We start from the raw sequence: 23472 nt of genomic DNA on the forward strand, positions 1-23472 counted from the left end.
GCATCAGGCTACACGTTCTTGCCGACCCGGCTCAGCACAATACTGTACATTCGAAACAACGACGTCGGTAATTAAAACAAGAAATTAGTAAACTAGTTCCGAGCCCTGCTAGCCTATCTCTCTTAAGAAATATTCTTCATTAACTTATATTTACAATACAACTACATTAAGTCATTCCATTCGTGTGTCCAGAGAAGAAAGAGAGGCAATCCGAGAATTAGGTATTCCTTATAAATTTAAAACAAACAATCGTGCCACCCTACCAAAGTGCCACTCTAGGCCCAGGCCTATTGGAAAATCTGGGCCTGCCTACAGTTCACATAACCGAAGTAGCTAATTATTAAAGATAAAATATAGCTGTTATTACTTACATGTGGCTTATAAGTAGGGTGCAGATTTTTGCCAATTTGCCCTATATATTCCGTTGTAACAGAACATAGGCTTTAATGTTTTAAGTTCATTTTGTGGTGTTTCTAGTCCAAAAATGCTTTTTATAGTGCCTATAAATGCCTATTCTTCTGCAACTTTTGCTTACTTCAGCTATATTTACATGCCTTTGATAAGCCTTTGTTCATGCTGAACTGACTGAAATCTGGTATTCACCATATCCGAGGGTCATAAGGGATGTCAGATCTTTGGAAATTCCAAATTGTTGCTTAATCGGGGTAAGCAAACTGGACAACTGGTTGGTGACTCATACTGGACAAAAAGAATGCCAATCCACCCTTCTTCTTTCCAGCTAAAAACATGTAGGAGTGTAATATGCAAGTTTTCACATGTTCATAACTAGGGCTTGGAAGTTGATGAAAAATATTCTTTTTCTCTGAGCCTTGAAAACAATGCTAAACCTGATATCAGTCTGTTTTCCATAAGTTAGAACCAGATAACATTCTTTCTATTTTGCATTTTTTGATCTTTAAGTCATTTTCCAGTATTTTTTGCAGTCTTTATTGCATTTTCCTCCATTTTTGAGGTTTCTTTTTCATTTTCCCTGTTGTTTCATGAATTTTAAATACATTTGCTAGCATTAATTTATGTATTTAAATTTCCCGACATGGTCTTTTTAGCAAGTTTGCCATTAATCAAAAATACGGTCAATGGAAATGCACAATATTATTTTTAACTGGAAGTTTGGCAATGGTTTAAATGCCGGTTTATCAATGTCCAGTTAATCTTTCTGTTAGCTATCTGCCAGTTGGAGATTATCACCAGTCTTAACCAGCACCTGGTTTTTTCAATGTGAAAGTAACTGCCAGATACCCAATCCTAAGTTTGCACAAAATAGTTTGTTGGCAATGCTGAAACACGAAAAAACAGGCAATCGATCTGAGCACATCTCTTAGTGAAGTTTCAAACTGCATTGATTGGCGCAGTTGGTGTTTAAATGTAGAACTACAAGAGCATATACACACAAGCCGGTCTCAAAAGCACGTTTTTGAATTGGAAATGATTGGAACAATGGCTACAAGTCCATTACTCGTGATTATGAAATATATTTAAAGAAAGCAAGACCTACAGATTTGGCTTTCTTGTAATAAAGGTCAATCCCAGATATGTCAAATGCTGTTATGGAGTACAAGCATAAATACTTTCTTATAGAAGAAATGTGAAGAACATGAATAATTCCTGTCAGTTGACGTAAACACTATTAATATGTAGAAATTGTACATGTCTTTCGACTGCAAGCTTTGTACGAGCTCTATGCATGTTTGTTGAATGAAAGAAAATACATTTTAGTGAACATGGTTTGTAACCGAACTTCTAAAAATATGTAGGTTAAGAGAGTAAAAATTATCTTAAAATTTACTGTACTGTTTTTCAGAGGTAAGATTATTCAACAATAAAGTATGAAGTGAAGGGAACACACATAATAAATATTTTTTTTTTAAAAAAACTCGTATTATGAAACATAACGTGCTCTGCAAGTTGGTACCTTTCACCACTGCACCAGATCACTGTTCCGAGATTGCAGCATCTGGTAGCCAAATATCCTGTCGCAAAGTCTCCAACACGACCTCTTCAAGTGAATTTTAGTAGCCATGCTGCTTAATTTCCCTGCTTGCATGGACATTGATAAGCTTTGCCAAACAAAACAAGTCTTCTTCTACACTAATGTAACTTTTTTATGAATCACATCTTGTTTAATCAGACTGGGAAGTTGTTGTGTGTGCAACTTGGATAGCTCCATGAGGCAGCCATGTTGCTTTGCAACTTCCAGGTAGGCTGGAAACTGCAAAACGGAGTAGCAGTTAAGATAATTGCCACCACACTTCCAGTTACAAGCTAACTGTTGCTTAGTGTTTTTACGTATACCTGCCCTTTATGTGACCCTGATCAGCTGTCCTCTCAAAGTCTAGGGGTTTCTAACAGCCAACCGATTCTCAAACCATGAATCACTTTACACATAGTCGGTGGCCATCTTGATGTCCGCCATCTTCAATTCAACTTGAGAATTTTAAATGGGAAGGGGGTGACATGATATATCAAATCAGGCTAGAATTTCATAAGAAATGCAATGGTGAAGGTTTTTTTTTATATATCTGTAACCAGTAAAAAGTTATGACTGAATTCTTGTACCAATTTGCTCCTCTTCGAGGTGTTAGAAAAATGCCTTAAAATTTGTTTAGAGCATCGGTAACGTATCGAGATCAAAGTGACGTCTAGGGAGAGAAGTTCACATGCCATTGAACAAGATTTTAATCAGATACATCCATGAAAAGATGCACATTATGAATGGTTGTCGTGAACAATTACAGTGTGATGCTTCCATTAAATGAAAAGTCCTTCACAGTGACAAGGCTAATGTTTATGTTCATAAGGAAGTTCATAAACAGAATATTCGATGCTTTTTATCTGATAACCCATTTTCGACAGATCAAAGCTGAATGGTTAGTGCTGGTAAGTTAATGGTGTTGCATGCTGAGTGGAACACGATTGGTTAGTCAATTTTCCATCAATGGAACCTTACATGCTTAGGGCTACTTGTATTTGTTAAATAAACAGGTTTTTTCATCCTTGCTTATGGAAGAAGGTACATTTTACAGTGTTTTTTTTCAATAGGGAGGAACACCAGAACACTATGGGAATGTTGTGAAGCAGTTTCTGTCGAAAGTTAGTTACCAGATGACAAGGGTCGCATATTCTGTTTATGAACTTCCTTATGAACATAAACGTTAGCCTTGTCACTGTGAAGGACTTTTCATTTAAAGGAAGCATCACACTGTAATTGTTCACGACAACCATTCATAATGCGCAGCTCTTCATGGATGTATCTGATTAAAATCTTGTTCAATGGCATGCGAACTTCTCTCCCTACACATCACTTTGATCTCGATGCTTTACCGATGCGGTAAACAAGTTTTAAGGCATTTTTCTAACACCTCGAAAAGGAGCAAATTGGTACAAGAATTCAGTCAAAACTTTTTACTGATTAAAGATGTCGAAAAAGCCTTCACCATCGCATTTCTCGTGAAATTCTAGCCTGATTTGATATATCATATCACCCCCTTCCCATTTAAAATTCTGAAGTTGAATTCAAGATGGCGGACATCAAGATGGCCACTGACCATGCGGGTGGCATCAATGTGGTTCCCCCTTGGCCTGATAACGTTTGGTCATCACCATTTCCATGTTGCGCGCTGCAGTGGCCTTGTACCGGGGGTGTTAAGTGACTTTTTGAGCCACCCTGTATGAGATAATATTTTGTAACTTTTACCCATCAAAAACCAGGGTGCGCATTATACGCGCACTATACATGCGTCAATACGGTACTACAAATGCTTTAAATTAGGCAGTTTATATTACCCTACCTTCCCTGTAAATGAGGATTTGTCAATTGTTTGTGAAACATTGAGCACAATAGCTAATACAAGTTCATTTCTCCAAATAAATTTTAATTGGAACATCCTTTAAAATATTTTTTGGTTAGAAAAATGCAAATTGTTTTTCATCACTTGTGAATAATTGTGTAAGCAATTGGGACATTTCGTCAAATTGGTACAATGATTAGCACAAGTTCTTTATGTCAGAATTACCCAGCGCTTGTAGTGAAAAATATTAGCTGGGGCGAATGCTTCACAAAAATTTTGCTAGCTGGCGGAATACCATCTCCCTGCATCCCCCCCCTCAATTTGAGTAGCGGAATTACTTTAACCTTTAGGAGCTCGATCGTCTCGATCGAGATGCTCTCATGTAACCCTCGGGGGCCCGATCGAGACACACTGTTAAGGTTGTAGTTTTAATGTTATAACTTCTCTATTTTTGGCTAGAATTTCGATTTTCTTTTTTCATATTGTTGTTAACATATGTATTTAACAGAAATGATTGTTGCAAGTTTTCTTCTTTCCATGAAAATGGCGGGAAAAAGGCGAATTCTCTTTTTGCATCTTTTTTCAAGGGAAAAATTTTGCCAACAAAGGAAGGCTCGATTTGTTGTTCTAAAGCAATGCATTCCCCTCACCCCTGGAAACTGCATTGGAAGCAATTTTTAATATCGGCACCCCGAGGTCAAAAGGAATGTTTTCTATGTGGGAGTAAGCAGGGGTTGGAAGTTAGGGGAGGGGGAAGAGGGGTTGTTAAAACTGCGTCGTAATAATGTACAAAAATGATTTTTGGGAATTACCACTTCCCCTCTCCATATATATGCTGAATGTGCATAAATTTTATATCATCTGAACCTGTGATTCATTCCTCATAGAACGGTATATCATTCATCTCTCTAGGGCAATTAGCCTCTGAGCTACAGTTATTTCAAGGTACCGCTGCATTTTGAAGCTTGAATCAGTGGCGTGCTGACCATTCCTTTTGGGGGTACAACTCGCGTTACATTGGTCATACGATAATAATGCAAATATTTTTGTGTTCCTTACATGTCAGCGATAATTTCCTTGTGCATGTCAACACTGTCATGTACTTTTTTCTTGGGAGGAGGGGGGGAAATCAACATATTTTCCGAAATTTTGGAATTTTGAGTGTTCTCCCTCTCCCCCCACCACATGTACGCCAAATTTGCATAAATTTAATATAGTCTGAATCTTTGGTTCATTCCGCGTACAACAGTATATCACTCATCTCTCTAGGGCAATTAGCCTCCGATCTACACTCATTTCAATGAAACTCTGCATTTTGCTCAAAATTGGCTCGGACATCAAGGGGGTTACATGTGAAAATGGCCTTGGGCTCCAAAAGGTTAACTGAAGATTCCCCACAATAGTAAATTTCCTTCAAGATAGTTTTTGAAACATTAGCACACTTTTATGTGTAAACTGTAATACCAATACAGTATAGCTGTGTATTGGAAGATGAAAATTGAAACAACATGTTCAATGTCTATTTTACTGACTTTAAAAGTTTTATAATGCCATTTTAAGTGCCTATTTGATAGGTTTTTAGTGCCTATAAATCCACACACTACACAAAAGTTATTTCTAAAACTGTTTGTCGCCAGATTCTTCTTCCGGGTTCTCCAATAAAATCACATTAAGAAGGTGAGATGGCGTTAAGTAGTGTTTACCCGATGAAGTAAGACGAGGAGGGGGAGGGAGGAAGAGGAGCTGCCAACAGGAAGAAACATATATATGTATGCAGAGCAAAGCCAGTGCTGCAGGTGGTGGGCAGTGACATGCATTGTTAACGTGAGACAGATGACAACTACGAAGCAGTTTTTAAGCAAGTGACTTTTAGCCTATTAGACATTTTCTTACCATTTTTAACTTTCTTATCTTCTTCATGTGATTTTGACTAGAATTGACAATACGGGAAACCTCTATAATTTGTAACCTACTTCTTATACTCACGAAATAATTAGTCGCTGTGGTTTATCTGATGTTCACATGTTGGGGTGAAATGAACAAATTAATTATTGAGCTGTAGGAGTTGTATAATAAGCTTCTTCATTTTGGCATTCATTCTCCATATAGAAGTATGATGATCACAATCGGTTACGCTGTCTACAGCGTTGCAAGACTGTTGACTTGAAACTTGAAAATCATGGATCATGCAGGAATGGCGGAAGATAAAGAGTAAAAGAGCTGTTAATGTATCACAGATCGTGAAATGGAGTATGGAGGAGGATGGATGAGGACTAATTATGATTCAACGTAAATATATGCAAATTTCAAATAGAATTCAACTTTTTTAAAATCATGTTTTCATTTGTATTTTTCAATATTTTCATTAAAAGGGACTCTATAGAAAAAGGTGGGGCCGCGGTAGCCTGGAATCGGGGGGCAATTAATACTACTTTTTTTCCAATTCAGATTCTTTCCTTACCTTAAATTTTACATTTATGGAATCCTTGATTCATAAACTTTCTGATGATGTATCAAAACATATTTTAAGACGGATCGATTCGACATCCTTAAATCTTTGATTAAAGTAGGTTTGGCAACAGTGCATCGAGCATACGAATTTGCTAGTTACGAAAATGACGTCTTCTGTGTAGAAACCTTGAAGATATAGTACTACTAAATTAAGATTTTTCAATCAGTAAGTGATCACAAATTAGCAAATTCACGGTAAGGTTATGTTAGTTTAGGTTAGGTTATGTCGTGGCAATATCAAGAACATATATTTTTCGTTCTGAAGCTTAAAAATATTGCGATAAACATTGTTTTCGTGGAAAACTCCGGAGTTTGTGTTCGGATCAGGGAGAGGTAAATTTCACTTATTTCACAATTTCCAGATGTGACACCCAAATTTTAACTTCATATTCGTGATTAGAAGGTCTCATTTAGTGTGTACGCGAAATATTAACAAAATCGGAGAGGCTTCCGGTATTGTCAATTCGCTCCGTGATTTTTATTGGAGAACCCTGAAGGATCTGGTTGACGGACCTGGAAGTCTGTTTTATGAAGAATCTTGTAAGCCACACGTAAGTAAAAGCTGTATTTTATCTCCAATAATTAGACCTACAGTTTAGGTTTAAAGAGGGATCCAAATCGGTGGACTTTATATCAGATTGGTACATTGTGACATGCCATGAAGACATATGGGAGGAGGGTGTGAAGCTTGAATGGAAGTGGTGTGACCTGCATCATACTCCAGTTTCCTTTCCCCACCCTTTGCCCTTGGTACCCATTTATTAGAGGCTGGGTGAACTCCAGAGCCACTCCATGCAGGAACATTGCTGGGAAAATTCCCACTTCAAATCATCCAGTTTGGGAATCAAAGATCAAGATTTCGGTACAAAAACTGGATACATTTCAGAATGAAAGTGGTTTATAAAATGGTGTTTCAATGTTAGAATTGTGAATATAATTTTAAATTTGATTAAATACTATACTTACTACACAAAATGACATTGATTGATTGAGTTGGTGTTTTAAATCCACTTTATGCACAGTAAGTTAATTGGGACTGGACCTACAGTTTAAAGTGGTATCCGAACCACTATGTGCCTCCACCACGTATCGAACCCAGGACCACTTTATTGCAAGGCAAAAGATGCTACCACTGCACCATTGGAGAGGCCCATACAAAATGACATTTCCTTTCTCATAGCACATTTATGTACGTAGTTATCAAAGTATTACATTTATTCCTGTGTGAAGGAATACACATTTGTGCTTCTTAAATATTTCCAGCAGAATTAATATTTTTTCCATGGTTTTGCATAACACACAGGAAAATTCAGACTTTAGAAAGTGTTATGCCTGTAAATAAACTCTAAATTTCATGTTTAAGAGTTTATTTCACATTCAACAATGAAACATGCATGTCTCTAGTCATTTGTATCTATTAAAAATTTCATACCAGTCTATCGCTATTTTGAGTAGATACAATATTGATAATGACATTTGTTTTAAGTTCACTTTATGCACAGATAGGCTAATCAGGACTTAACTTACAGTTTTAAATGCGATCCAAATCACTATGTGCCTCCACTGGGTGTTGAATCCGTAACCCCAGATAGATAATACAACCACATACATAGTTGTACATAACCAATCAAGCACATATTTTGTGCGGAGGGTGTCTGCTAACACTAGATTTGCTAGAAACAGCAAATCTGCAAAGCTGTTGGGAAAAAAGTCAGCAAAAACAAATAAAAACACAATGCAGAGATGAAAGCAGTAGGGAAATTTTGTACAAAATCAAAGGCAATGCCTCACCTGCAGTTTCCACACCTTCTCTTTCCAAGAATCAGCAACACTGGTTCTTGTAAAGAGAATCTTGAGATGAGTGGTGGACAGAGGGTAGGTTGATGCCTTGACAAGTTTGTGAGGAAGGTAAAAACAGTATCTCTTTCTGTCCAGAAGTGTAGAGATATACATTAAAATCAGGATGCATGAAAACAATTTTTTTGCTGGAGCAGGTGAAGTGTTGATGTAAAATTTACTGATAACCGACCTTTTATCAATCAGCTATAAAATAACAAATTTTTCATAAAGAACCTGAATGGTTCAATCACTATCCTAATTAATGTATGTAACCAGGTGATTGTAATATGTTTTGCCTCAAAAATAGTTATTATTTTTACCTCACTTTTCTGCTTCTTTAGGCTAATTATAAGAATGAAGATGAATGACGATTAGATGAAATTTACAAAGGGACACTCACACAGGAACACTCATAGATTGTGAGTCCAACACTCAATGTGCTTGGTCACCAAAGTGATCACTTTACAAAAAGAAACTTAGGATCTACACATTAATTTACCTTATAATATCAGGGTACGTAAAATATACCTTCATACTCATTTAAAAAATAGCAAGAAAATGGCAACATTGAGCACTAAATTACAGAAATATCAAACCTGCAAAAATATCAAGACTATATCAGCCAGTACAGATCAGGGTTCCCACATAAATTCCGAATACATTTTCCGAGAATTTTCCAGAATCCTATTTTTTTTTTTCGGAGTACTTGATTCACAGTTCATCACTTTTTTAAATTAATTTTACAGTAGCCTGTTCTATTTCCATTCATAGCCATACCATCCTCACTTTCATTATTATTATCACTAAAATTACTAGTAATTATACCAATCAGATAATATATAGTAATTTAGTGAAAACTTCTGACATTTCATTATTATTTTCATGTACCATAAGTACATGTAAAGTAAATGTCTAAATATGAAGTTAATTTTTTCAGGCAAAACTCATTGCAGTCACATGGTTATATGTACATTCACTGAGGAGGTGAATGAACTATTGATGTTCTTTAAGGAACATTTGCAATTTACATTGTATCAGCAAAATATTGGTTATCAGTATCAGTTATCAGTAGTTTATTGGTATTGGCAAAAAGGATTTCACATCAGATCCTTAATTACTATTATTTATTTCTGATACGACTAACAAAACTAATTCAAGAATAAAATGACATCTCTCTGCATATAATTAAAGACAAAAGTTACAGGTTTTCTGGGAAATAAATATCTCAAACTGTATTACAGTTCAGAAAATAAAATTTCAAACAAATCATATGGAGAATATCTAAATATTTCCACACTTTGACAAACAGAAGTTTACAAATGGACACAATATTAATCAACGTATAATGGAAAAGTAAAGCCTATATCTTCAAAGTAGGCATAAAGAAAGTTATTGCAGATGTAGTTATTAGTACCTTGTAATGCACTGGCAAGTCATTACAAGAACTATATCATTTAAATGTAAGATCCAATGTCAGCAACAAGCATTGACTGACTGACTTCCCATGCATTTAACTTGTAATATTTGTGCTTTGATTCAAGCCTTGTGTGGCATGTAAATGTTATCTATATAATCAATCGAGTGTGTTAAAGTAACATGCTAATTGATATTAGTCCTGCAAGGCTTATTACTTTTTAGCACACAACTTTATTTTATTTTATTCTGGTACACATTTTATGTGCATAACAATGTGCCAAGTGCATGTAGTTCCACTGCAGGCTGACTGAAGGTGTGCTGTACTCTCAATGCACACAGCATCAAGTAGTTCCACAGAGCACCACTCGTCACTTCTGTTCATAAATGTGAATAGAACCATTCTGCATCAATTCTAAGCCAGCCATAGACCAGCAAACACCAGAGGGACCTTAGGCCTAGCAGTGAAAAGAAAAGAGTTCCGGTCTGAAGGGGAAGCAGCAGAAACCCATCCTGTCTGCTCATACCAGCAACTGCTGAGAGGTTGGTACTTTCGTACTATTAGTCTGATATTCGGTTTCAGCTTGAGTGTAGTCTTGGACTCCTTAGCCTTCCTCATAAGTCTGTACTGGCAACTGCCATTAGGTGGTACCTTTGGACAATAAGTCTGATACTTGGCTTCAGTTTGAGTGTACCCTTGGACTCCTCATTTATCCCGTGAGTAGGAAATCAATCCTCGACCAGTGAGGACTCTAGACTGTCACCCTAAATAAAATTAGGTCCCTTACTCCCCAGGTGCCTTTGTTGAGACCAGGAGTCATCATCAAGTGAATATCACTTATTACGGAAGGTAGAGTGGAGTCAAGGACTAGTGAACTAACAAGTACCAGAGTGTCCTAGCTCATTTGCACATTGTGCAGTGAACTTATACATAAAGAACTTGTTACTGGGCTAATACGATTTGTATCCAACAAGTCTTCAGATTTTTTTCTAGAGTTCCAGTGCTACCAACTGGAGAAAAGGTGATGGCAACCTACCTACATAGAGACTGAGCAACCATGTATAATAGAAACTGAAAACACACTTCTTCATTTTAAAAAAAATAATGCATAGAGATTCCATATCTTATATTGGAAGACCTGTAGCATGAGATTTATGTATGTTTCCACTGAAGAAACATTGATTATATTAAACTTCCTTTAAAACAGCAGGTAGTATTTCCAAATGGAATATCACCAGAGACATCTCGTGAACGCATGCGGTGCATGCTGTGCATGCGTCAATTGTGGGAAAAAGGACAGCTTGCTCTGCGATGACATTCATGCGCATTTCTACATTCTAATTTCTTCATATAGGAGAAGTATTTATTTTACTCGAGAACGCTGAACTAAGCTTATATTACATTTCTTCGATCTGAAGTGACGCATGCATCAATTGTGGGAAAAGAATTATTACTTTCTTTCACTTCAGATCCAAGAAATGTAATATAAGCTTAGTTCAGCACACTCGTGTAAAATAAATACTTCTCCTATATGAAGAAATTAGAATGTAGAAATGCTCATGAATGTCGTCACAGAGCAAGCTGTCCTTTTTCCCACAATTGACGCATGCGTTCACGAGATGCCTCTGAATATCACACTCAAGTTCATCAATGTCAGGGAGCTTACACTGAAAAATTAGCTTTTCTGTAAGATCCTTCTTGCTTCTCTACATGAAGATTTAAATTTATTCAAATGAACAAAGACATTTTAGACATATGGGCATTACAAAACAAGACAATGTGAGAGAAAGGTGAATAATAGAATAAATACTGTTGAGATTCTGCTTCTAAGTTATGAAATTCACACTTTGTCACTTGTGAGCAGGGAAGAAAAACATGCCTACAACAAGAGGCATATCAGCCAACTAAAGGAATCTGCACAGAAGTGACCTAACAGCTGATACCATTTTCCACTAACTCCAATTCCAAGTGATACTGATGCCAATACTTGATCATTATAAAAATTTTAATTTCTACAGAATATTTACAAATGTTAAAGTATTTCATTTAAACTGTACACATCAATCCAACTGTTTTTTTTTTTAATTTGAATTATACACAAGTTCACATATAAGATAATCACAATATTAAAATAGTTATAATTTAAGAACAAAAAACATTTTTTATAAAATACTGGCACAATAAAAGTAAATTGTGAATACTGCATAATTTCCAGGATGCAACCACGTCATGTGGCATTTGGCATCCTGTGATACATATGAACTCCAACGACTAGTATTGGTGATTCGATTTGAACTTCAGCTCAGCACTAGATCCACTCCATATTAATATACCAATAAGGAGGAGGGCTTGATGAAAAATCACCTTTTTTCTGAGCCTTAAAAACAATGCTAAACCTGATATGTCAGTTTCTATTCAGTTAGCACCAGAAAACATTGCTTTTATTTTGCATTTTTTGGCCTTTTAGGCGATTTTTCAGTATTTTTTGCCATTTTTGTTAATTATTAGGTTCATTTTCTCCTCCCGTTTTGTGAATTTTGAATGCATTTGCTAGCATAACTAACACATTTAAATTTTCTGACATGGTCCTTTTAGCAAGTTCATCACTAATAAAAAATACGGTCAATGGAAAAGCAGAATATTATTTTGTAACTGAATTGTTTGGCAATGCATTAAATAATTAATTGTGGTAAATTTATTTTTCTTCCAGCAACCTTAAAATACTTTGTGTGAAGCCTACTTTGAGGTTCCTTGCTGGCCTCTATTATTGCTTTAATCTGTGGTTTTAACATAAAATTAGTCACAATATAAAAAATTATAATCTGCTGTACGAGAAACAGAACTGTATTTTTGGATGCTGGCAGACTCCTACATCGCAGAAGGTCCACTCTGAATGGCAATTGACTTGTACAGAGAAACTTTGTGGTGTAATTTATGTAACCTTGAAGTAAAAATAAGCAAAACTACACTAGTACTTAAACAGCGGGTTTTATCAAATTATTGAACTACTCTCTTGAAATTTATGGAAAAATCAAGATTTAATTTTCAAAGCGAAAATTACTTTAGGTCATATAATAATTTTAAGGTCATTTTTGGACATTTTTAAAGTCCACAATTTCAGAGCTCTAAAAGTCAAATATCATTTTCTTGTACAAAGCATATAACACATATATTTGTGTATAAGTAGAGAAATATATCAATTGTTTGTAAAGATATGAAAATGTACACAACACTAAACCTCACCTGGCTTGAATGATTTCACTTTTCATGAAAGACAAGCTGAACCCCTGTTGTACTACTCCTTTCAATTCTTACTTACTTATCGCAATTACGATAATGGCAGAATTACTGCTTTTTCAGGGAAATTAATGCACGAAACATGCACTACAAAGGCAATGTACTAGTTAAAATTAAGTACTTACCGGAGACACCAAGCTTTGATTCCTCATTTCATTATCTCTTAACCACTGCAAATAGCTTTCTCTGGCAACTTGTTCTTCAATCGCCTCATTTGTTGCTTCCCAGTCAGTTGCTTTTAATTTATCTTCCAACATTGCCTGAGAAAATAAATATGAGAAAATAAATATAATATATATATCACACAAGAAGATACATATAAACATTTAAATATCTGCTTCTTAATCTTTCATGATTTCTGCACAAGGAATTTTGAATTTAAAAACTTCTAACGGTATGTGCTGACACAATCTTTGCACATAAAACAACCATATAAGCAGAATGAACACAAAGAGCTGAATATTACATCTAAGCTTTCAACATCCTCTCACTATTATCACCAGGAATTGAAGGACTAGGTAGGTTGGGCAAGGAAAGAGTTCTGGAAAATTGTTGGCCATAAACTGATAGAAGCTCTCTAGGGGTGAATTTAATTGAAGTTAAATGCACTGTGATGGGAATGAAATTGCTAAAAAGTACTAGTGCCTATCAGAGTTGAATTGACAAAATACAAATGCATCTCCACCCTTAGTAGTATGAGTATCAGACTGTCAATATTAGCCCCTGATTCTGCAACTAACTTAGTTAACAAAGAAGTACAGGGGCAGGCTTGCCAAACTGCACTTCATCAAGTGATACATAGGGACCTTGATATTTTTTTTGCAAATGTGATAACACTGAAAAATGTTAACTCCTGCAAAAAGTGTTTATGTATATGCAGTGACATGTTCTGTATGAAACATGCAAGGGAGAATTGAGAATCTTATTGCCCTCGCCCTCCATTCGCATGGAAGCTTATCAGTGCACTGACTGAGAACTACTAGCTGCTTCTCATCCAGGATAAATTGTTTTTACATCTGGTAAAATGGTATATACCCATGTAAGTCGTGCACTGTAATATAAGTTTAAAAAAAAAAGTAACTGTACTTTTATTTTCACATTTTAACCTTATTTGACACTTTCAGATATTTGTATAGGCTACAGTTTTAAGCTTACTGCACAAAACTTACAGGAGCATTACAGAATTACTTGCACTATAATTTGACAATAAAATTATTAAAATATAGTGAATTTAATATCATTTAGATAAAATTCTGCAACTAGGAAACATAAGGACAAGTATGTGAACAAAATCAGAAAAATGGGTTTTAAGATAGTGGACAAAAAAAAAAAAAAATCCCCACATTGCACACACTATATTATGCTGTAAATTTTTCCTTCAAACTGTTTAGAATACATTTTCAGATTGTAAGGAACTAACAAAATTAATTTCACTGGTGTGATTAACATAGAGATGTAGAAAAGTGACCTAAAATAAGCAAATAACGTTTGCATGATCTTGCTTTATTGGTAGGGGCATGCATATTTCGTTTTTGACGAAAAAACGAAATTTGAAAAAACACATTGTAGTGTTAATTTTTCATGTTTTTGAAAGGTGTGAGATGCATTTTGTGACCATATTTTGTCACGAAATAATGCGAAATGAACTGCAAAAAGCGAAATTAACTCTTAAACACGAAATTCAGGGTTTATTCAACGATGCGACACCTTCTGAGGTCTGAATTATCCTGAGAGTTATGCAATTCCCGGAACATTGATTAATTCTGCTGTTAATATTGGAGAAGCAAAATTGGACTCCTTTACACAGAAATAAACTCAATGCTATGATAACTTCATAAATGTGCTATTAGAAGTGAAATGTTAATTGTGTGGAATAAGTGTAGTTTTTGAATCAAGTTTAGGATTATATTCACAATTTTAAAACCAATATGTCTTTTTATATACCACTTTTCATCCATTTTTTCACCGCTATAACACCGATATTTTATTTTATTTACCGCTTTTGAACCCGAAATTGACTCAGTTTTTGTACCGAAATTTTGCTTTTTTATTTACCAAAAATATGTGCCTCTATTTATTGGGTCAAAAATGGTAGCCATATTTTCAGTTTCATTACATCATCCTCACGCTCAGTTGTAAAAATTAAATCCATTTTGTGGTTTGTTAGGTTAACTGGGACTGGGGATATAGTTTAGAGTTCGATACACCAAATTTTTCTTCTCTTCAGGGAATCAAACCTTGAAAATCATGATTATAAAGGAATAGTGATAACCATTACACCATCCAAGAAGCTTAGAACACACTATCACATATTTTAGTTAATTTATTTTAATAATTTGAAGGGTCAGGGGACAAAAACAGGTAAGTTAATTTTATGTCAGAAATAAGATAGTTGTGCCATTTCCTGCCATGTTGACTGATTGATTGGGTCTATTTTACTTTGCATTTCTGCCACATTTGGCTAATCGCAAAGATGAGGATGAGTGGCGATATGATGAAATTGGTGAAAGGATACTCACAAAGGACACCCATCCCCAGGCTGGGATTTGAACCTGGGACCCCTGGCATTGTAGTGCATTGTGCCTGCCTTGTTGATGCTGTGCTGGATTTACAACATTCATTCTTTCATTTCATACATTTGACACTTCCATTCATCAAAGCACATGTTTTGTACTTTTTTATTTACATGTTCAGTAACATTTTGCAATTAAAATTTCAATTTTCTGGAGTATGACTAGCATTGATTTACTTGTAACCCCCCCTACCCTTTTTTTTTAAAGTGTGAGACCTTCATTTATCAATTCTTTAACTAATTCTGGTGACAGAAATGTGAAAATGTTCTATTCAGGTAGTAATGAGAAACGAGGGTTGTTCAAGTTAAATTGGAATTATTGATTGTTCAGAGTAACAGAACATACCGAGACATATACAACAAATTAATAGGAACATTCTTATGAAAACGTCACGCAAATCATCCTTGCAGTACAGCCACACCGCAAGATACAGAAGTCTGCTACCTAGTAACCGTGAAAGTAGAGGTATCAGTTTATCAGCAGAAGTTGTATGGGCCGTACATGAGCATTCTGCTACCAGTCAAAAGCCATTACAATGTATGTTCGACCTCTCAGACTTTCAAAATGACATGATCATTGGAGTGCACCTAGTTGGAGCTTCAGTGATGAAAACAGCTGACCTTGTGGGGGTTACAAGGAGCACAGTGTCAACTGTGATGACAGCCTACAGTAAAGAAGGTAAGGAATCATCTTCGAAACAGAACAGCTGGTTGAAGTTGAATTTCACCAACAGAGGTAGGCAGGTATTGAAGTGGGTAGTGGCCCAAAGACACAAGACCACAGTGTCCCAGATAACCTCAGAGATAAACTCCCACCTCCAGGACTCTGTACAATCAAAACTATCCAACGGGAAGTGCATACTGGGAACATTCATGGCAGAATAGCTATTTCAAAGCCATTGGTGGCACAGCGTAGTGCTGTGGAGTGTCGAAAATGTTGCCGAGTGCACAGAGGCTAGACACAACAGCAGTGGGATCAGGTCATCTGGTCTGATGAATCTGTATTCACATTACTATTCTAGACCAGAGGGCATGCTTGGGTGTGAGGAACACCTGCACAAGCCTTTCATGTGGACTGCCTCTTTCCTACTGTTAACCATGGAGGGGGTTCTGTGATGGTGTGGGAAAGATAATTTAGTGTAGTCTTTGACAACTTGCAGTTCTCCATGGGGGGATTAACAGAGGAATATCGCAGCATTCTGGACAAACATCTCAGTTTTATGATGCAGTCTGTTCTCCCTGGCGAACGACCTGTGTTTCAAGGCGACATTGCCCCCATTCACTCTCCTCGGTGCATCAAAGCATGGCTCAATGAGCATGAAGATGAAGTACAACACTTCATCTGGCCTCCTCAGTTGCCTGATCTTAAAATAATTGGACATTTGTGAAGTATTTTGGAGGCCAACCTGCATGCTAGGTTTCCACTTCCAGCCACACTTTCTTAACTAAAGACCGTTTTGCACGAGGAATGGATGTATATGCCCTTGAACATTTTGAAGGACCTGCATTTGTACTACCTCTCCACATTGGACTCACGCTGTAATTTTAGCCAAGGGTGGATCAACTTCCTACAAATAAAGATTTTTGTGTCGTATCAGGGTGTTTATATGTTTTTGTTCACCACGTGTACATTAAATTAATTTTACAATGACCTCCTCCATTTCCCCTCATAGTCATACCATCATCACTAGAGTGTTAAGCACTAAAAAAAATCCAAAATACGTAGGCAAAAAGGTATGAAAAATTTAGAAAATAGGCACTAAAATTCTAGAAAATAGGTACTTAAAACATGCTATCAAATGAAATACAGTGGTGTACCATAACAGGGCATACTTTTTGATCAGGTTCTCAAAGATGTGCACAATGCTCTCAAGAAACAACAGCCTGGCTTCAATCACTAAAGGCATTCTGTTTCTGCAAGACATACTACCCACCACACAATTTACACACTACAGGAACTCGACTAAGGGTTAGTGTCATACACCACCTTACAGTCCTGACCTCACTCCAAGCAAATGTAGACACTTAAGAGTTCCTTAGATACCAGCATTTCAGGAGTGATGAAGAGGTGAAGCAAGCAGTCTAATCATGTTCCAACACACTGCAAAATTTTTCTATGTTGCTGGTATCCAAGCACTAGTGAAATGCCGTACTAAGTATATTTGTGTACAGCAGAACTACATAAAATCTGTCTTAGGCATACAAATGTGTTGCGTTATTCTGAAAAATCAACAGTCCTAGTTTGAATGCCCCTCATATATACATATATTATAAATAATTTTTTTTAAAAAATAAATAGTATGTAGTATCTGATTCTGTCAACTAACACAATATAAATTAAATGTTCAGATAAATTACTATCAGAAAAAAAATGGTATTTCATTTTACAATAAATGTTTTAAGCACAAACTGACAAAAACCAATAAAATCATATTTTACTGGAGTATTTTGAGTTTCTGATAAAAACACTGGAAACTCAGGCAAAATGGCCAACCCTGATAGCAATGCTGAGCAGAAATTCTTGTCCTGCCTAGCTCATTCTCCTGGGCACACACAATGTGCATTTTTTTCCCTCTTGGACTATGTGAAAAATGCAGTTCATGTAGACCCTCCTTTCCTCATGAGCATAAATGAACTTAAGGCTCACATAGGGGTTGCCATGCAACCCATCACCAGTGACATGTGGGGTAGGAATTGGATTACAGATTGATATCTGCCGTTGACAAGAGAAGTTATGAAACATTAGTAAAGTACTGAAAAAAATAATCTTAGCAAGTGTAACAGGCTAGGGTCCGGATAATTATGTAATTACATGCTTTTCTGTTAACATTTTCAGATCAAACCAGTGAAATTTGGCATTTTATGCAGAATAGAGCCTAAAAATGTGCATTTTAAAGTCTGTATAATATATTTACATGTTTTACTCCAAAATTGCGAACATTTATGTACTTAATAACATTATAAGTATACTTGCATATATACACAGTGGAATGAATGGATCAGAATGGACAGCCTTGAAATTGTTCACTCAACATTCCCTTCTCTGGAAAGTGTGGAAGGATTAGTTGGGGATGCAGTGAAGAAAAAGATGCCTTCCATTTTGCAGAAAAATCCACAGTACAATACAATTTTAGCTATTAACAGAATGCTAAGCGGAGGCAATAATTCTGATGCCTTGGAAATTGAGTACACACCAGATTATTTATGCATCATTAATTCCTGCAAAGTGGAAGATCATTTAGTCAATACAAAGCCCTATTATGTGATGATAGAAGTAATTTCACATTTGAAAATTTGAAACACATCCTTTATTCCTTACTGTTACAGGGATAATTTATTGGAAGAGTAACAGGAATATTTAAAATATTGTACTTGAGTTATGTACCTGTTTGTTTGTCTGACTTGAGCAATATGTTTCATAAAATAAGATGGAAATGCTGGTAATATGATGTTTTTGACGTTATGAAATTTCTTATTTTTGAATGGTTTCAGTACATATTTTTGGAATTTTTATACCAATATTGTTTTTCTTGTGCATAATTATCCAGGTTCTAGTAATAACCATTCAGAATTTAAAGGTTTTTTTTCTATTTTACAAGTGTAAATCATTGTGATTTTTCTTAACCCTGTAAATCATATCAAAAGCATTGTATAAAATTTTTCAACTTTATATGGCATTTAGCACATTTTCATTAATTCAATTTTGCTTACGATTTCATGATGTTTCTCTCGTCACAACAACCATTGTACTAGGTATCTAAGTTTACAAGAATTTCACAGTTTCCACTTTGCATCTGCAGTAAATAACAGACTGCATCATTTTATTCACACTTTTCATATTTTATTATATCCATGTACAGAGAAAAGCAGAAGAAAGGCCTCTCCTCTTACAGAAGGGAGTTGGAAACGCTTGTGATAAGAGAGTGAGGGAAGGAAGGTTGTTGCAGACAAGGCCATCACTGCCCTGAAGCATGGAGCCTTAGGTGTAGGCAATGCATGAAAACTTGTTTCCGTGAGTTTTCTGTTGGTGTCTTATCAGACGTTAACTGGCCAGTTTATGGAAGAATTTTATGTGTTACTCCCTCGATATGTGTGTGTGTGTGTGTGTGTGTGTGTGTGTGTGTGTGTGTGTGCACAGTTTTCAAATTGGACATATTTTTATTGTTCCCACCAATTAATTGCTGTCATGAGAATGAACCTGGTTAGCAATGAATAAATGAAAGAATCATCAAAAATATCAAAATTCCAGGCCTAACTAGCTTCCCTTGTCGAAGAAACAAGAAAATATAAATGTTTTGCATTCTGCATGTAACAGCATTCATTGCATATTATATCTATTTAAAAACATAACAAAAGGTTTATCTAAACAGTCAATGACATAACAGTCTTAAGTTTTCCTGTGTGTTTGTTTGATTTGTTGTTTTAAGTCCACTTTATGCACAGATATGCTAATTGGGACTGTACCTACAGTTTAAAGTCCATTGTGCAATGTACCTCTACTGGGTATCGAACCTGGGACCCCTTGATTACAAGGTGAAGACGTTACCACTACGACATCGGGGAGGCAAGATTTCCTGTGTAAAAAATATAAAAGAAATGTGGTAGTTGCATCTCAATTGTATTTCAATTTCTTTTAGTTACAGAAAAGCGATGCTAAATATTATTTAGCATCACTTTCTGCCACTTTTGGCTAGTCACAACAATGAGGGTGAGTGATGATTTATGAAAGTTATGAATGGACACTCACATGGAATACCCATGCCTAGGTCACAAATCAAACATGGGAACTTTAGTGGTGATATTGAAAGTCGATCACTCAATGAGCATCATGTTACACATGGCAATGTCGAAGTATTATGACAATACATAATCATGAGTGCAGGAGCATATTCAATTGTTAGGTCAGAACCATGTGTCACACAATACAGGTGGATTGGTTGATGTGGATTGTTAATCTGTTTAAACTCTTAAAATGCTCTAATTTCAGGTTTTCTGTTACAATCATCATTTCACTATTGCCAGCCTCCATGACAGAGTGATTAACACACTGCTCGATGAAGCCAGGGACCCAATGTTTGAACCTTGGGATCGTGAAGATCTTATTGTGTTTTTCATCTACTTCATCACACTATCATTCACATAAGTTGTTGAAATTAACCAAGTAAGGTAGAAAATGGTCATAAAAGTAACAAGGATACTACATTGTTATCACTTGCCAAATAAAATGACATTCCTTGCTGTTTTTATTGTCTTGCAGGGTGGTGACTCAAGGACCATGATAAAATTCAAGCATAATTCCCAGTTTTCAAGGCAAACTTTCAAAAAATTCAAGGGTACAAGCATATGATTTCTCTATTTCAACAGTATATAATACCGCCTCTCAACCCCCTCCCACACACAAATGTATTAACAATATAAAGGGTCTGTGTGATTCAAATTTATCAACAAATTCTAATTCAATTCAATGATATATTATATATATATTATATATATATATTATATATAATATTTAATTTAAAGTGCAGAGTTCACATTTGCCATTTCACATACTCAGACTCAAAATACAACTACAAATAAAAGTCACAAATGTTATGGGATACACTAACTGTGATAAACTTGCCTCAGGGCATTTATAAATATGTATAAATTCAATGGGATTTTGATTAATAAAAGTTGCAATTTTTCACGTCTACAGGGAAATTTTCACGCAGAATTCCCAGTGCCAATAAGTCACGCATAATTCCTGGAATTCAAGGAATTCCCAGTGAATAGCCACCCTGTTTTAGAGCTAATGATAACCACAATAACAAAAAAACAAAGAAACAAACAACCAATATGCATTAATGGAGGAAATATATATTTTTGAAATAAATCGCCAGCTAAGAAGCTGGTTTCTTGTGAGCTCAAATTGAGAACAAATCATTTTTCTGAGTCATATGGCCACAGAATGAAACACTATGTTACTTCTTTGAAGACACATGGCTAACAGCGGTTGCTGACAACCTTGATAGCTGTGCAGATCTCCCTCAGTCTTGCATACAGTTTCGGTATGTACAATATCGCATTATTTTCTTCTTTGGGTATAAGAGGTGAGCTTTTCATTTGATTTTGAGTATACAAAATAAATTGTAATTCTACTTTAATGTTATTTTAGTAATGAATGGACATGTGAAAACATTATAATTTTTTTTCTGGGTCTGCATCTTCTTGTAAATTGGCTTCTTACAATTATTGCTTCTGCAATGTTTCAACAATGGAGAAAATGCAATTCAGAATTATCAACAGGGTGTGCATTTGGAATACAATTGACAAAGTATGTTTAGTAGTGGTGAAGCTTTAATGCAAGCAATGCAAATTATTAAGAAGTTGCTTATTGTCCTTTATTTTTGTCATAATGTAAGTTTCAATCAAAGTATAAAATTTCATATTTAACAAAATGCAACAGCAATCAGCTGGCCTATCAAATGGGCCAGAAAAGATGTGCTTGTGCCACTTTTCAAATCCCAAGAATGGCTGGCAGCACCAGAAAGCTAACAAGAAGTTCTCGCACAGAATCTTTGTGGGAGTTGTATTGTATCTATGTGGAGGTAGATATGGCAAAAAACTTTTGTGCAATTTCAGGGTGGTCACTCTAGGACCATGATAAAATTCAAGTATAATTCCTGGTTTTCAAGGCAAACCATCCAAAAATTAAAGGGTACAAGCAGATGCTTTCTCTATTTACACCTTACATATTAGTGCCTCTCATTGCCCACACACAAATACATTAACATAAAGGGTCTGTGTGATTCCAATGTATCCAAAAAATTCTAATTCAATTCAATTAAATGGTATATATATATATCTTTAAAATATTTAATTTAATTTAAGGTGCGGAGTTCAAATTTGCCTTTTCATATATTCAGACTCGAAATACATCTACAAACACAAGTCACAGATGTTACAGGGTATACTAATCATCTATTGTTAATTGAACAAGAATTTCAAACTCAAATTTGCCTATTAAACTTCAGGATATCTTATCTTGCAATAATCTTCCATCTGTCAGATAGTGTGTTCTGCAAAGAACAATTAAAAAGTAAATGGATTGAGAGAATTCCGTTTCATTTTCCACACAGCTTTATTTTCCTTCCTCAAGAAAAATAAAACCTAAACTGTGAAAAACTTGCCTCAGGGCATTTATAAATATGTATAAAATAAATTGGATTAATAAAAGTGGACATTTTTCACATCTATGGAGAGAAATTCATGCAGAATTCCCGGCGAGTAGCCACCCTGAATTTGTCAACATATATTTTTAAGGTCCAAGCTGCAGTTATTCACTTGTGTCTGTATTCAATTTAATGAACACAAACAAGTTCAAGATGTTCAAAAAAACTAGTATGTTGTTAACTGCCATAAGTTTTGAATACCGGTATTTCCCTTACATTTTGGCACACACAGGATATGCACAACATACAAATTTACATAAGAAAATGCAGGCTTGACCAGGAATCAAACTATAGGTTTCGACTAAGGCTCAGTAGCTCAGTTGGTAGAGCAACAGCAATATATGTCAGAGAGCCAGGTTTGTCCTGCATTATTTTCTTACATTTCTACACTGTGCAATCCCCTGTGTGTGCCAAAATGTAAGGTAATATTAATCTCTGTGCTGGAAGAGATATAATCAGTGTTTCAAAGGCAAAGATTTTGTTCCAATATCATAGACTGAGACAATTCTCACGCAGATAAAACTGAAGTGAAAAAATCTGGTGAAAGAGTTTGGCTGAGAAGCTTGGGTTGAGCAATAAATTGTACATGCCAGACACATGGGTTTGAGTCCTTGTCAAGCCTGTACATTTTGCTAGCATTACTACTTTGAATGTTTGTTGGGACTTTAATTTGTTTTTGATAGGTGTGGGGTATATTTCCTTACCATGTTTTGTCACAAAATGATGCGGAATGAACTGTAAAATGCAAAATAAACTCAAACATGAAATTCAGAGTTTATTTACTGACAATGCTTTCTGAAGCAGGAATTATTCTATGGG

At 35.6% G+C, this 23472-nt stretch overlaps 1 protein-coding gene across 1 annotated transcript in view; it reads right to left on the reverse strand.

Annotated features, from left to right (window-relative positions):
• Duba (Deubiquitinating enzyme A) overlaps nucleotides 1-23472 on the reverse strand; it is a 106914-nt gene that overhangs the window by 19674 nt on the left and 63768 nt on the right. The window contains exon 7 of the mRNA XM_083117461.1: nucleotides 12996-13130. Within this exon, the coding sequence (XP_082973587.1) occupies nucleotides 12996-13130 (135 nt within the window). The remainder of the gene's footprint in view (nucleotides 1-12995; nucleotides 13131-23472) is intronic.

This window comes from Lepisma saccharinum, chromosome 2 (assembly GCF_977018435.1).
Source record: "Lepisma saccharinum chromosome 2, izLepSacc3.1, whole genome shotgun sequence".
NCBI classification, from domain to species: domain Eukaryota; kingdom Metazoa; phylum Arthropoda; class Insecta; order Zygentoma; family Lepismatidae; genus Lepisma; species Lepisma saccharinum.